This window comes from Curcuma longa, chromosome 21 (assembly GCF_044706935.1).
Source record: "Curcuma longa cultivar G26 ecotype Majalengka, Jawa Barat chromosome 21, ITB_CL_G26_1.1, whole genome shotgun sequence".
Lineage (NCBI taxonomy): Eukaryota > Viridiplantae > Streptophyta > Magnoliopsida > Zingiberales > Zingiberaceae > Curcuma > Curcuma longa.
Window position 1 is genome coordinate 9,714,315 of NC_133881.1, and position 16,369 is coordinate 9,730,683.

The window sequence follows — 16,369 nt, forward strand, 5'->3', positions numbered from 1 at the left end:
AGGCAGGCGCCGTGACAGGGATCCCGAACACATCTGGAATCGAAGTTACGAGGAACGTCAGCAGCAGCAGGACGTCCTTAACTGTCCCCATTTCTCACTGCAAAGCACCATACAAGAAACATCAGAACATGAATCCATAGAAACCATAGACTAAAACCTACTGAGACCAAGAGATTGAATCGGAAGGGGATTATAAAAATCAAATCCAACAATTATATGTTACATCAGGAGAATTCAATTCAGAAAGGGGAAAACAACCAATTAGGGTTCAGAAACAGGTTAGGCAGGCCACAGGAAGGAGAGCAATCCAGCTATCAAAGAGCTGAAACAAGACCAGAGACGAGAAAGAGAGGGAGAGAGAGGATTCGATCGAGATCTCACCTGAAGAAAGAACCGATCGCGATCGATCGCCTTGCGAGAACGCCAGTCCAGGAAGAGTGTCGATCGAAGGGAGGCAACGACGCCTAAAGACGACGGATAGGAGATCAATCTCAGCCGTCCAACAGCGGCATCTCGATCCGGTAAAATGATTTGGACGGCCAACAGAAAAGCAACAATGCTGTAAATTTAATAGGCCTGTTGTAGGTTGTTCTTTTTTATGGCCTTAAAAAAAATCCTTCTTTTAATTTTTAGATTAAATATAATTTTTATTTAATTCTTCTTCCATGTTTTTTTATGAAGATTATTAGTGTTGAAAAAGAAATGTGTATTTTATTTTTATCCATAAATTATGAAGGTAAATTATAACATTTTAAATTCTAAAGGTAACAAAATTATGAATAAGAATATATTTTATTTCATTAAACATGATTTTGCTAGATTTATGTTATCAAATTAATAAACAGTCCAACATTCTTAGATTAATTGTTTATTGAAAGAAATTCATCCGATAATTCACCATAATACATAATACCTGATGTTTAAATGTCTGAAAAACTACAAAAATGTATTACAGTCTATTTGTTTGCTGCGAGTTGCCATAAATGAAGCAATGTCTTGAATGTCACAGTGTATTCTCTCCCATAGGAAGTAAAGCTCTAGTGTTCAATGCTAAAACAACAGTTATTCTCAATACCAAACTGTAGAATCCACCATTTCATCCTCCAACTCCTTACCACTTCACAAAGAAAAGAAAACAAAGAAGTTGCTGCAAAAATCTTCACAAATAGTGTTCAATGTATTCGGTGGCGCCGGTTCCTCAATGACACACTTTTAAAATTTTTAGAGCTTCTAATTTGATCTTGTGTGTTGAACCGAGCGAACCGCCTTGCTCTGTGCAGCTTGAGCCGAATTGCTGGCACTTTTCTGGCCACTGCCTGCCATATCATTTGAACTGCATCATCTTTCTTAGAAGGGTACTGGAATTCGAAATAGCCTTTGACCTCCTTCAACCTCTGCCACATTTGGGTCCAGACTTCTCGGCTTATTCCTCTGATCAACTTGATGAGAAAACCTTTCTTGACGGCATCAGAAGTGCGCACAAATATGCAGAAACTGGAATAGTCGAGGACATCTTCATACGGAAGCTCAATCTCATCGCTGATGATGACAGGGACGCAGTGGCTTGCTATGGCATCAAACAGTCTGTTGGAAGATGGAGTGTCTCCGGCGATATTCAGACAGAACTTCGATGCGTGCATTCCTCGACTAGCTTCACTGATCCCATTCTTACTGATGCTTCCAAATGAAAAATGCACATCTTTCTCATCTCTTAGAAGATAGAATAACTCTTGTCGAACTGAGCCTCCCTTTACATCAAACCACAAAGAGAAATTATCAAATAATTTCAGAAACTATGTTCAATAAAAGAATCAACTTGAATGCAGTATGATTTTATAATATCATGGTTCTACTTCCTAACTTAAAATGTATTGTTTGAGTTAGAAAATTTTCTGTTCAAAATGACCAAGAGGTAATTGAAATAAACAGGTCTTGGTTGAATGTCATCTGTGTTAAAGCCAGAGCTGCATGTCCAAGTCATACCTCTGTGCACATATATTTACCGAAAACATGCAAAAGTACTATGTGTCCATCAAGCTTATATAACATAAGTTTAGTGCCATAGCCTGTAAAATAGAAGTTGCTACTGCTCTTTCACAAACTTCTAGGGCGTTTTTCCTCGGTGGGTGAATATGACAGAAGATTGGAGTAGGAAAGGAACAAAAGGAACCATATGGATGGAATGTTTTCATGTAATTCCCCTATTCCTTTCCCTCTCCATCTTCTTATTTTTCCTTCGATTCATCCGTCCAAGTAAACGATAAGTGTTCTAATAGCAGCCCATTCTCTATGGTATTCATCCAGACTACATCATTACCCAACTACAATGTACTAAGTGCTTTCTTTGGAAGTTGACTCTCATAATTCATTCTCTATAATTTTTTATCTGTAAAATAACTCATCTTTGAATTTAAAAATCATGCTACTGTTAGAATAAAATAACAAATTTGTGAACACCAAAAGATGTAACCTAGATCAAGAACCCACCTAACTCATGGGCATCTCTCTTTTGGGCTTACTGGAATATGCCATTATAGGAGTGATACTTTTCAAGAATATTGATATAGTTGTCCCTAATGCATTTAGATAAGATATAAAGATGGTCAAAATTCCAGTGCAATGGCAAGTTCTGTATCTCTTTACTCCTTATAAGAACATGAGGGAACGCACACATATCCACATCAACATGCAGTTTATATTGGTATTGGCCAACAAATCTAATGAATAATGCACAGAGGTAAATGCATTTCTATAATAACTTAAAGAAAACTACAACTTTCCCAATGATCAAAATAACCAGGCAATGCAAGAGATTTTAACTAAGAGTAACCATTCAAAAATACCATATCATGCAACTATTCCCACCTTTCTAGAGTTAAACATCTTATAATTGTATGTAAAATGGCTCATTAGAAGTACCATGAGCTAATACTTCTTGTGGAGCTCACTTCAAATAGAAAGACATGTATCCACAAAATGAATAGAAAATGACATATCATAGAACACAAAGAAAGTATAGTGATTAGGTCACACTTAAGCAATCAGGGTTAAAGATGCAAAGCAAAAAAACTATTGATTAAGAAACATCTCAGAAATGGACCATTTGGGGAAGAGAAAAACCGTTAGAGAGCATATGGTGGGAATGACATGAAACGATGTTAGTAAGAATGCTATTCAGTCATTCATTATATGCAATCAAACATATGGTGAGGATTGACGAGTTGATCGCTAGGCATATCCACATGATGTTAATCTAGTAAGGAAAGAGTTAATCCTTGACTTAAAACAAGAAAGAAATCAAAATAATGTCAGTAAATTTCATCACAGGAAGGTCAATGTTTTATCGTGCACTGACATGCCTCTGAAATTGCAGTTATAGTCCTTACTTCTTATAATTTTCATTAGCCAATCAATTGGAGTTTTACTTGTGATCCACTTTAGTTTATATGAAGTTTCAGTTATATAGATATGGCAAATCTGCAAAAGGATTTCATAACATTAAGTGAAGCTACTGCTCTAGCATAATCATTATTTTTGTCTGACATTCCAATTTATAAGTATGGTAACTGCAAATGTGCAGATATGAACCAATAAGATCTTATAGACTTTGACGACCACTCAACAAGCAACTGAATTCAATGGGAACTGAAATTGGCGGGAGAATTAGGAAAGTTAAAATGATTTCAATGTGCTATATGACACTACTTTTCCCAATTATTTAATAGAGTTATCTGCCTTACCTAGACTCAAGTGCAAACTCATTTCTGACTGTCAAATTCAAAATGGATAGTTGTCATTTGCATTTAGTCCCTCTCATGTCGATTCATACACAAATATATAGTATCAAGAAGATGCTTGCCATTGGTTAACCAATTGATATATCAAAATGTGCCACTTAAAGTGATGAATGAAAAATATGGAGAGAAAAAAATACAATTATTAAGTAGCATTAATAGAAAAGAACTTACATCTTTCCTATAGATAGCTCCTTGAAAGTACAACAAAGTAGGCCGAGTATCAAATTCAGATGAGTCATTAAAGAATGTCCTGATCATATGCTTGTAGGGAGCAATTACGTCTTTCTCCACATTAGCAACATGGGGAGCATATCGCCCAAAATCTGCAAGAATGAACATGCAAGGCCACAACTTCGTTCGAGCATCTAACATGCTATTGGGATGGTGTGCCATTATAATGTGATCTCGCCCCCCTGACCTTTTCCACTCTTCTTGATCTGTTAAATACTCCACCAACTTCTTCTGCAGTACTTTATTTCTACTAATTTTTTCAGGTGGTTTAACCTTAGAATGGCGGTTGTAGCTCAAAGAAGAAAAGAAAGGCACAAACACAACATCAGCTTCACGAACATCATCAACCCTTACAGCCGTGCAGGGACCACTACGGTCAGGGAATCTTGAGGACAGAAGATCTAATGTCAGCCAGTACTCAATGCTGTGTTGTAGATTCAAGCCACCAGGATGTTCTGGAATTTTGGTCTGGATATCCGGCCACACACTCTTTCCATCTCCTGTCCAATCTAAAAGACCAAAATGAAACTCTGGAGGCATATCATACATGAAAACCTTCAACATTGCTTTGCTTGGATTACATCGCTCGAGATCCTCATCTGCTGGTCCATTTTGATATCGAAAATTTGACTTTGTTGACAATGTGGGTTCATCCTCGCGGTCATTCAAAGGGGTTCTCCGGTTCTCAATCATTGAAAAGAACTTCTCTTGAACCGGCATAATCCAAGAAAAATAAGTAGGGAAGAACAGGACCTGGCTGAAGCTGAGACAAAATAACAAAGGAAGCCGGCATCCAGGACAATACGGCTGCGTGTTTTTGTTAGCCATACTCACCAATGATTCAATGAACCTCACAGGAAATTTCCTATCTTTTGCATCAACCTTTATCAACCTAAGGATAAAGGGAATCCACCACAACAATCAAGGAACCAGGAAGCTCGAGGCGAAGAATTAGCTTCTCAAACAACAACTACCACCATACAATCTCCAAATGTGGACATTTTTCAATCCAAGCACATCAAAGCGAAAGCGACCTATATAAAATGTCGAAATCAGAGGAAAAAACCCCCAGCAGCTAACCAACCACGTACCAAACCGTACGCCAGCAACGTAACCCTCGAACCAAAACCCACACCCGCTGCGCTTCGCCTCTCAACCAAAAGGCGCCATTTTGATGACCCAATCAGAACAAAAGAAACCTAGCAAGAGGAAATCAGCTACGGATCTAAAAATCAAGGCAAAAGGAGCAGAAAAAAAAGAGAGAACAATCCTGCACCAACCATGGAAGGGGCGAGCGAAGGAAGGATAGGGAGAATGCGACAAGATGGAAATTTGAAGCTTGCGTCGGCAGGGGAGGGTGAAGAAGTCGGATTGCTCGCTCGCCCTCGCTGGATTCACGGAAGTACAGGGGTTCTCTGTGGAGTGGAGCGGCGTCTTCGGGTTTCCACTCACTCCTCACGAAGCCATTAGATTTGGAATCGAGGTTACTAGGAACATCTACAGCACAACATTAGACACATTAAAAATTCTAACTTTCCTTTTTTTTATTAAAAAAACAATTATTCATGTAGACACATGAAAATTTTGATAATAACTAAATTACACCCTTATGTTAAAAACAATACATATTTCCTCGATTTCTCATTACCAAAATTACTAAATGATAAAAAATATTTTTTTAAAAAAATAAAAGTAAGATAATATATTCATTTAATTATGAGGAAATTAATATTTTATTTAAAAACAATTTAAGTAGTTTTTAGTTAACTGAGTTAAACAGTTTGACTGACTGTAATTAATTAAGTCCATTTTTGAAATTAAAGTTGCTAAATTGAAAGGGTATAAAAAAGGAAAAAAGAAACCAAGTGTCTATTCGATTTTAAACATTTTTTAAATTATAGATATGATTTTGTTTTAATAATTTTTTAAAAGAAGATGCCTTCTAACCAAAAGAATAATTATATATAATTAATTTAAAAAGTTATTTGGTTCATTTTAATTACTAAAAACCCCTTAAAAATGCTAAAATTTTCCAATAAATATTTTTTTATTTCCCAATAATGTATCATTTTTAATATTATTTTTATATTATTTGAATTTTAAAGAACAAAAAATTCGATCAAATATGATTCGTTGAGATATCTACAAATTTATAGTCAATAAAAAATATTTGATTTGAAATCTAATGGACTTTTAAAAAAAAAGAAATAGAAAAAGTAAACAAGTCACGTGGTGCAATGCAAAGCTGTTGGATCTTGCTTCCTTCCGACCAAGATCATGTTTAGGGTGATTAAAAATTCACGTGGGTAACTGCGAGAAGAGACATTCCAAGAAAAATATATGAGTATTTGAATAAATCAAAATAATAAATATTTAAATACTGTAAAAGATATAATCCGCTATTTGAGTGGAATTTATGGTGAAAGGTAAATTAAAAAATTATAATTGCATAATAAATTATTTTCGATAAAGTCGAGATTCAAACTCTTAACTTCTGCAATTCTATTCCGTCGTAATCAACTCAATATTCGAAATCAATAAATATTTAAATACATATACCTTGAGTAGTGGTAAAGGATGCTAAATAAAACAATGGAAGATCATTTCTCCAATATATTTTGAATTAAATTTAAATTAATTGTATAAAATATTTTTTATTATTTTGATCAAAATTATTGAATATTTTAAAATTATATAGTTGCTATAATAATTAATTTTGATCTAATTAAAATAATTTTATTCAAATTTAAATTAGTTAAATTAAATATATAAAAATATTTTAATATAATAATATTTCATATGATAGCTATAGCTGTAATTGTTATAATATTACTAAAATAAAGATATGTCTAGGAGGAATATATATGTTGGGCCTGATTTAAAAATTTAAAATTAAAAAAATATTCTTTTGAGAAAAATAATAATTAGGGACGTTTTATATATATCAAATTTACTAGATGTGCACGACTCTGACGTAGCTGGAATTTCTCATCAGCATGGCAAGTGATTCTGCGAAACAAAAATCTTCAAAATCGTGATCTTAATCCTAAACCCCTGATTCCCGATCTCTCTGTACCATTGCCTCTCCCTCTCAACGCTCTTCGTCGTGACGGGATGTCTTTGTTCTATGTCGTCGTCACTGTCGCCTCTTCCCCTCCTGAGAGAATTCGTCGTTGCCTCTTCCCGTCTAGAAAGAGTTTGTCGTCGTCGTCGCCTCTTTGGCTCGATCGCTGTCTTCTCTCACTCTTCGCCTCCTTCCCCATCAATGGGCCGGGCCCATTAATAGGCCTGGATTCTACGAAAGGGTACTTCCTACAGGGATTAATATTTTAAATTAATGTTCCTCCCTCTTCGCGCCAAAACGCACTCGTCTTCAAACTGTCAAACACCACCTCGCGCAGTGTGCGCTTTGACCACCCCAAACAATCTCCCTCTCTTTGTAGTTGTACTTCCACCTCCTTCCTTTTCCTCTCCTCCAATCCAATGGCGAGGCTCTCTCTTCTCCTCCTGCTCCTTCTCCTAATCTTCTCGCCCTCCTCTCCAGCCATCCCTTCTAAAAATCCATTGTCTTCGACGTCGGAGAAGCTGCAGAACGGACCGTACCGGAGCAATCTGCAGAGCAAATATGGCCCTGGAAGCTTGAAAACCTACCGTAAGATGTCATGATGTTGTTTACTTTGTTTTGTCTTTCAGTTATTTGTTTACTGATTCGTTTGGCGTGGGGGATGATTGGTATTAAATAGAATGCCCTGGGGAGTGCACAAGGAGGTGTTCCAAGACGCAGTACCACAAGCCATGCATGTTCTTCTGCCAAAAGTGTTGCAGGAAGTGCCTGTGTGTGCCTCCAGGGTTTTATGGCAACAAGCAGGTTTGTTCCTGCTACAATAACTGGAAGACCAAGAGAGGTGGACCAAAGTGTCCTTAGTGTGACACAGCTCATGATGGTGAAGCTGATGAGTGTTTTTCTTTTTCTATTTTGCATGCTTTGTAGGAAACTGATGTTTTTCATTTTGAGGTTATGAGCTAATGATTAATAGACTTGGTGTTCAGGTGCCATTTCTCTGGTATTTATTTCTCTGGTGAAGCATTTTGACTTGAAAGCTCAAGAAGATACAAAACTTTGTCTCAGCCAATTTCATAAAAAATGTATAGAAAGTTTAATATCTCACTTTCTGCAAGAATTGAGCAAGCTTACATAAGATCATCCAGTTGGTAATTAAACTTGATTTTGACATCTTTGTAAGATCATCCAGTTGGTAATTAAACTCTATAAACTTGATAAATATATATTAAAAAAAACAAGTTGAACATGGAAAAGTTTGAATGAATAAGATAGCTGAAACTTAATTAAGAAAGCTTCCTTTTTGAAACTTGGTTGCACATGCTCTGTCCTGACTTTTGATTGGTTATTTATGTCTCCATTAATTTTTAATAAATATGAAGCATTTATGAAAGAAAAACAAAGGAGAAAGTTTCTGAATGTGATATCGATAACTGGCATAAACTATACTTGCATGAGCCTGCAAAAGAACAAAAGAAGAAGAAGAGGATTATTCAACTTCTGCAACTTTTAGCTGTTTAAAGTTAAGTGCAGGGAGATAAGGCAAATGTGTAATGTCTGCAATAAACAAAGACCACAAGCTTTCACATGATGAGTTTTTCTTTGTCTGGTTTGCTGTGTTTCAAGCTGTCCTATTAAATTTCACAAGAAAAGCTTCTTTCAGTTTTCCCGTTCTGGGCTCGAGGTCATTAATGGCGCTCATTAACGACAAAGTTTGTGGTGCCCTTCTGGTTTAGGGCACATTGGTCCATGCCACTGCTCAATCTAATCACATTGTCGTAAGCTTTGCAGGCACCATTTCAGTCCTCAACGGGCAATGAACACTTTCAAGAATGGCATGCCTTAATTCTTACATAAAGTAGCCGAATAAACTGGTTTTGAGATTATCTAGCACATCGAGGCAATAACAAAGCTTGGACATTTCTTTCTAGCTAGAACATCGATCTTTCTTTTGTATCATCTGCAGATTAGTACACGCCATCGGCGCAGAGACCGGTCGATATCCCTGTGACATCTACCATCCCTACAGCCTCGTCGAGTAGCCAATTCTCGAGCACCGTCAGAGAATGGTGTTGTTGAGCTCCACAGAGCCTGGCGTCCGAGGAGGATTCTACCCATGTGGTGCTACTCGACTCCTCGAACGGGACCGATGTTCTAAATTCTTTATCGCAATTCGCTTGATCATCCTGGAAGCCATGGCAGTTGGAATCTTGATTTTGCGCGGGATCGGTCTTCTTTTGGGAGGACGGCCGCGTCCACCGTTGGAGAAGCCCCGAGATGTTCTCCATGTTTGAAGCATAAGTCGAGGAGCCAGAGTTGGAGATGGGAAGCATAGACACATGAGAATTTCTAGCTCGATCGATGTCGTAGCCTATCGACGCATTTCCGACTTGGTTCTTCTCGACCTTCTTCTTTAGGTGCGTGTTCCAGTAGTTCTTGATATCGTTGTCGGTTCTTTGCGGAAGGTACGAAGCTATGGCTGCCCATCTGCAGTAACAGAGAGCCATCGAACAAAGTATCTATCAACGAAACCTCTACGTGAAGATTTACTTACTTATTGCCGAGCATCGACTGAAGATGAATGATCAATCCTTCTTCGTGGGGGGTGAAGTTTCCGCGCTTAATTCCCGGTCGGAGATAGTTCGTCCACCTCAATCTGCAACTCTTGCTGCATCTCATCAAGCCTACGCCCCAAGATCTCAGCGAGAATCAAAACAAACAAAAACAAAAGCATTCAATTCACAATTGAACTGGAAGATGCATCGCGACCGACCAGTGTTAGTAGGAACTGATCTCCAATTCCCAGGGCCATGCTTTTGGATGTAGGACACCAGAACGATGTCTTCTTCAGGAGTCCAAGGGCCCTTCTTGATGCCCACCTTGTCACAGCACAGAGACCTGCCCATGGCTGTCAAGCTTGCAGCTGTATGATCAATCACAGAGAGTGTAAAGTGCATATCTATCTATCTATCTATATATACATATATATGAAGATTTGTGGAGAATCAAGGACTGATTCATTTACTCTCGTGTTTCTTTTCTTTCTTTCTTCGAGGAAAGTCAGCTTGCAGTGTCACATGAATCAGCAAGGTCTGCCATTAATTAAAGAGAAGGCCAAAGTTGATCTTCTTGATCTCCACTTTGTGGGTTGAGAGAGGACCTCCCAATTAATGCAGGAAATTGAAGAGGTCCACTTTTTTTTTTTTTTCATGATACTGATTTAGTCTCTTGTTTCTCCAAGAACAATCTTTGTTTAACCAGTCTCGGAACAAGAACAAGTAGATTGGCACAGTAACAAGTAGATTGTGATAAGGATTGAGTGTCGGTTTGGTTTCGGTTTTAAAATAGTAGATGGATATTGTGAAAAGTTTACGGAAAGGGTTCATGTGCTTCTAAAATGACATCTTTGACAAGTAAATGAAAGTTATAAATGAGCTTTGTTTGGGTCATTGTCTTGGCTTCTCTTGCTCTTGCTCTAATGCAATCGAAAAATCGATGGCTAGCTTGTTGCATATCAAAGGATATATGTGATACGAGTTCTAACGAGCTCACTCACTATTCTATAATCGAATAGATGAAATTGAATGCACAATTTTAATCTCAAAATGATTGTTGTTTGAGGTGCACTCACTTATGTTTATGCATTACCAATAATCACATATAGACAAACACAATTTTTTCTTCTTCTCATTTTTATGTATTTTTTTTTATAATAATAATAATAATCTAATTTCAATATAAAACAAGAAATAATTAAACAATTAAATATGGTCCCCTATAATTACTCTCATAGTGGACAAATCTATAGGAAAAAACATGGTGCAAGATATACATGTCCAAAAAGGAACCTAAATATTAGAGATATTGAATATCAAAATTGGGATATAATCTTGTCGTCACATTTATCATGCTCAATGAGTTTCTTTTTTCTTTCAAATAAAAAATAAAAATAAATAAATGTTTTTTTATGAAAATTGACAAGAAACGGAACAGGGTGTCAGCTGAAGTCAATTTAATTAAAAATAAGATACGAGCATTTATCCAAGACAAATGAGGTTTTATATATTACAAAGAAATGTTGGGTTGCAAAGGTGCAAACATAGTCTCACATCTAAAATACATGGGAAAGATCATGGATTTAAAAAGGATGAAAGTATCTCCATTGGCATGAGACCTTTTGAGAGAGCCCAAGAACCATAAGGGCTTAGGCCCAAAGTGGACAATATCATGCTATTGTGGAGATACAGACATCCTTGGGGACCCTACAATTGGTATCAGAGCGAGGCCGCTCTTCACCGGACTAACCGCCGGATGAGCCATGATCCGGATCTAACCATGTTGGTTGAACCTTAAAAACAAAGGAAGTAGGGACTCCGTGTTCTAATTGAGAGGACCAGACACCGGGCATGAAGTCCTGGTTGCGGCTGGGCAGGAAGTCCGGGAGGTCGGGTAGACCGAGGTGCAAACATAGTCCCACATCTAAAACACATGGGAAAGATCATGAGTTTAAAAGGATGGAAAGTATCTCCATTGGCATGAGGCCTTTTGGGGGAGAGCCCAAGAACAAAATCATGAGGGCTTAGGCCCAAGTGGACAAGATCACGTGATTGTGGAGATACAGACATCCTTGAACCTCAAGAACAAAGCAACTGTCTAACCCTAACAATTAATAAGCTATTTGTGTAACAACATAACATGAAATGAAGATATTGTCACATAATTTTAATAAATTCTATTTCGAAAAATATCTAATTAATTTATAGTATTTTTTTTTACATTTTGATTTACATGATTTATGAGTTTAGATCAGAATTACGGTTCCAAGAATTGATTATTTAAATATTTTTTATTTTTTAAAAAACAAAGTATGTGAAGCGAGGAAGTGGAAGCGTGGCGAGCTTCAGAACCAGTCAGGTGTCAGTCAATCAATGCAGTTATTATATACGTGATGTAGAAATCATGAACAGTGAATTATTGTGCTTCGTCTAAAAAAAATATTATTATTAATAAAAATAACATGACACGATTTTCGCGTGGAAGATAATTAATCAAAGAGTAGGATTAAATGCTTCATTAGTGTCTCAATATTGAACAATAATTAAGGGGATTAAATGGGACAGCTACGGATCTCTACTTCTTCTATTCAAGTGTCAATTGAATTGAATTGAATCGAATTGAGTAAGTGACTTGCCTCTCGGAAGGGTCCGCCCTTGGTCGACACTGAGTTGACTCGATCACGACTAAAGAGTAATGGTCTCCACTTTGCTGGTCCATTTGACTTAGTTTGTCTGACTTGGCTTGTCTGATCTATTAGGACCATCTCATCATTTAATCTACCAAATTTATCATACTTATCTATGCCGCTTAATCCGATCTATCATTGAATGTAGATCAATTGAAAATATGTGTTTTACAAGAGAAAAAAAAAGGAAAAAATATTTTACAGAAATTGATATTTTAAATTTTAATAAAATAATAATCATGTAGAGCAATTCAGATTAACAAATATAACGAAATAATAAGTAAAACAATAATACTGAAAATTAAATATCATATAGAGCAACCTTAATTACATTAAGGTATACAATTTTTATCTATCTCTATCCTGCTCCACATCCATGATCAAAGAGAAGTACCATCATTGATTGCATGAATGCACACACTTCATTTCAAAGTCCTGATATTAGATGACGCAATACTGTAATATGTATAGATGATCGTGGGACCAATCGTGTTGGACCACGGGAATGATAAATTCCACTTTTTACTGAAATGTATGAAAATAACATGCTATGTGGCGCGAACCAGCACCTTCTAACAATCATGAATGTGTTTGAACATCCATACTGGTTGCATAAACATTCCGTTGTGTCTTCTGAGATCTTCCCTGAACTAGCTAGGTCACTCACTCTCGTAGTCTTCATCGTCACCAAAAGAAAAGACAGAAGCATCTGCAGCAATTGCCTTGAATTCACTCACAGTGGACTCCAGCGCAGGGCTCTCTAATGGCAAATTTTTTCTGCTTGATTCAATTTTAGCATCAACAGAATCAGTGGCTTTTGGTTCATTCTTCAATTATATATCTCCACTTCCTTGTGCATGCTTTCCTCTTTGAAAGTCTTTGTTTCAATTTCTTCTGTTGTAACTTTTGAACCATGTGCATCATCATCACCCATCGTTTGACAAACGCCTGCCCCTGGAAGAACCTTCTTTGCTACTGGAGAAAATGTTGTCCTTGTCTTGGCTTTTAGAATCCCCAGCAATCTTAGTTTTAGTGGCTTGGGTGATGAGTTCTTTTGTTTCAGTGACAGATGTAGCGCCACCAGGATATTCCTTGGTGTTTGAATCAGTTTGTCATGGAGGATTTGGATTAGTCCCATCATAATCCATAAGCACCACCTCAATCTGGAATCCTGGAGATGGCAACTTCCTCTGCAAGATGAAAGTCGGAATGAATAAATTTTAAAAAACTAACAAATTGGGACCGGGAGCATTCAATCACATCATCAGGAAGCTTAAGCATACACTAGATAGTGCACTGGATCTAATTATGTAATTGAAATTTCAGAATAGCTGAGTGTAAAGCCCATAGATAAAGAAAGGGTATGTTCCAAACCTGAAAGTATATATTTTTTCTATTAATATATCAGATATGAGCAGATTAATTCTCATCTTAAGGGGTGAGATGAGAAAACAGAATATGCCAGCGCCTCCAAATCAATGATTTAGAATGATTATTATCAGTTAAAAGTAGCATTGCTACTATACCTTGTCAAAGCCATCAAGATCGGAAGCATTCAAAAACTTGCTATTCTCTGTGAATGTAGTATTTAACCAGCTGGACAATGAGGCAAATAATCATACAAGTAAACATACAAAGAAATATTATTATGATTAAGATACAAGCAGATCAAACAGTTAATATACATTAGATGCAAGCAAAATTTATCTTTTAATGCTGCAACTCCCATAAGATCGTATGAATCAGCAAAGAAATCAAGGAGAAACTAAAATCGAAAACTTTAAATAAAAAATTTCCGATCAGTTGAATTGGCAAGGATCTTTCAATGAGACACACCACATGCGGACACCACTAATACATGTTTGTGTAGTTAATAAGCTCAAATTACAAGAACAAACATGAAAGTAGATGTAATGTTGGATATTTATATATTAACATTGTATGAAACTGGTCAGGAGCTTCTGTGTTGAGTTATATATCACCCTTTAAACACAGTAGCGCATATAAACTGAAATAATTAAAACTATTACTTGGCGAGCTACCAAGATGATGCATATTGAACTAGAGAACATTAGAAACGTAGAAGATAAAAATTCTTGAGTGCCCTCACCAATACAAAATCTCCCTGCCGATCATGGAAATGAATTTTGAAATCACCAACCACTTCTGTCAGACCATAATCCCTTTCTTTGGTGCGCTAAACCAGAAATCTTCAGGCTAAAATCCATGACATCCATGAGGAATAGACAAGCAAGCAAGAAAAATTGCTTGCCATATGCACTAGATATTGTCTTCAATTCAATCTTACTTTCTCAAGTTGCTCTAAATTTTCCTATCCAAAAAGCTACAATAGATAGCTTAAACTAGGGTCTAAATACTTAATGGTTGCATAGATATGGACACAGTAATTCACATCTGAAACTCCTACCCCCCAAGTATGTGAGCTTAGCGACAAGGATGCTTTCCTGCAACTAAACTGTCTATTCAGCCACATCGTCAACTATCCCCTAAGACATGGATTTCTCTTTACAATTTTAAAATAAATTCTAATCGGAACAACTTGACTAAATAAATTACTAGGCATCGCGTGTTTGCTTGGAAAATTTCCATATCGTCTTTAGCCAATTCTAAAACTCATCCCCTATTAAGTTTACGCCTCATCTTACAGCATCATTCCCTAGCCAAAATGGACCTTATCATTTACTTTCAATTCGAAATGAATCCATCTCATGGAGATTAAAAGCAACAAAATTTGGCAGCGAAATTGTTGTTTGTCACAATCAATTTTTATCTATCCATTTCCATCATTCCTACAGAAGAAGAATCTCATGTGCGCCTATTGTATTTTCGGGAAAAACCGACGACATAATCGAACGAGATTCATCCAAAACGCGATCGCGAAGTCAAGGAAATGCTGGTCGATCAAAAAGGAAGGAGTCGAAATAATTAACATCTGGAGAATCATCGAACCTGACCTCGTCGATTTAGGGCAGCCAGGAGAACCTCATGTAGATAACTTCGCTGTCAGCTCGATCGACAGCAGATCTAGGGGAGCAAACTACGACGATCTTTAAGAGTGGGATCAGAAATAGGCGCACAAATTACGAGCACACGCGACGATGAATGCGGATCGTGCGCAGTGCTTGATCGGGATCCGTCGAGGTGCCGCGCTCGATCTCCGGGAGAGACGACGAAGGCCATCGAGAACACAGCGCCATAGTCACAGGGAGATTCTGATGGGCTTCCAATGGGCTTGGAATCATCATTTAAATTTTTAAAAATATATTTTTACAGGAGGAAATATATATCTTTTAAATTTTTGTTTATTATTAAAATATATATAATATTTGAGAATATTTTGATAATAAATAAAAAAAATCTGATTTAATTGTGTTAGTGGACTAGTGGTTGATACGAGTACCTTGCAATTTCAAGGGTTATTTTGTAAAAATAATAAATATTGGGGTTAAAAATAAAATTTCCCCAAAAATGGAGGCATGTTTGTTTGCTGATTCCTGCCGGACGACGGCGATGACGCCGAGGACGGTGATCGGTCAAATGACCGCTTTATCCTCCGGTATTTTTCTTCTTCCTTTTTCCTCCGGTCAATGTAGTACGCTATTTACATATAGGTCGGTAGAAAGTCACTCGCTTTTGAGCTTTACTTGCCGGCCGAAACAGGAATAAATGGGAGGAAAGCATTGGTTTTGGCATTTGTTAACACTGTCGGAGACAATCACTCTCGCTGTCGTTCTGCTGGTTTCTGGCGGTCTTCCTTTCAAGTGACTGTGGATCTGGATCATCTGATCTTGAGACTTCCGAAATACACAAAGAAGCGGAAAAGATCCGAGCTTGATCAGTATATCGAGGTGAGTTCACTTTCTTGGACAAAAGTTTGGTATTTGGATTTGTTCAAGCATTTGGAAGAGTTATGCTCCCTAAAGTTTGGGGCTTCCCTAGGTTTTTGGTGGTCAGTTAGTTCGATTGAACCTCTAGAAGTGTTTTTGTCATATGAAGGTCTGATTTTGAGCTGCGATT

General features: G+C 37.1%; 1 protein-coding gene, 1 long non-coding RNA gene and 1 pseudogene across 2 annotated transcripts; all 3 read right to left on the reverse strand.

The window, feature by feature from the left end:
* Positions 1-947: 947 nt before the first annotated feature.
* On the reverse strand, positions 948-5,492 carry LOC141814554 (putative arabinosyltransferase ARAD1; annotated as a pseudogene).
* Positions 5,493-8,870: 3,378 nt separating this feature from the next.
* Positions 8,871-10,013, reverse strand: LOC141814971 (transcription factor MYB60-like). The gene is made up of 3 exons (XM_074702932.1): positions 9,863-10,013; positions 9,644-9,773; positions 8,871-9,576 (listed from the first exon to the last, which is right to left on the reverse strand). Exons 1-3 carry the CDS (start codon positions 9,993-9,995, stop codon positions 9,057-9,059), a joined length of 783 nt encoding a protein of 260 aa, XP_074559033.1. The 5' UTR covers positions 9,996-10,013; the 3' UTR covers positions 8,871-9,056.
* Positions 10,014-13,186: 3,173 nt separating this feature from the next.
* On the reverse strand, positions 13,187-15,374 carry LOC141814789 (uncharacterized). Its single transcript, XR_012600523.1, has 3 exons — positions 15,302-15,374; positions 13,858-13,927; positions 13,187-13,521 (listed from the first exon to the last, which is right to left on the reverse strand). It is a non-coding gene; the product is annotated as an uncharacterized LOC141814789 (long non-coding RNA).
* Between the last annotated feature and the right edge of the window lie 995 nt (positions 15,375-16,369).

Coding starts and splice junctions, on each gene's coding strand:
- LOC141814971 (XM_074702932.1), bottom strand. CDS start 9,995: ATGGGCAGGTCTCTGTGCTGTGACAAGGTGGGCATCAAGAAGGGCCCT. Junction 9,774..9,862: donor ATCAGTTCCTACTAACACTG/GTCGGTCGCGAT, acceptor CTTGGGGCGTAG/GCTTGATGAGATGCAGCAAG. Junction 9,577..9,643: donor CAGTCGATGCTCGGCAATAA/GTAAGTAAATCT, acceptor CTGTTACTGCAG/ATGGGCAGCCATAGCTTCGT.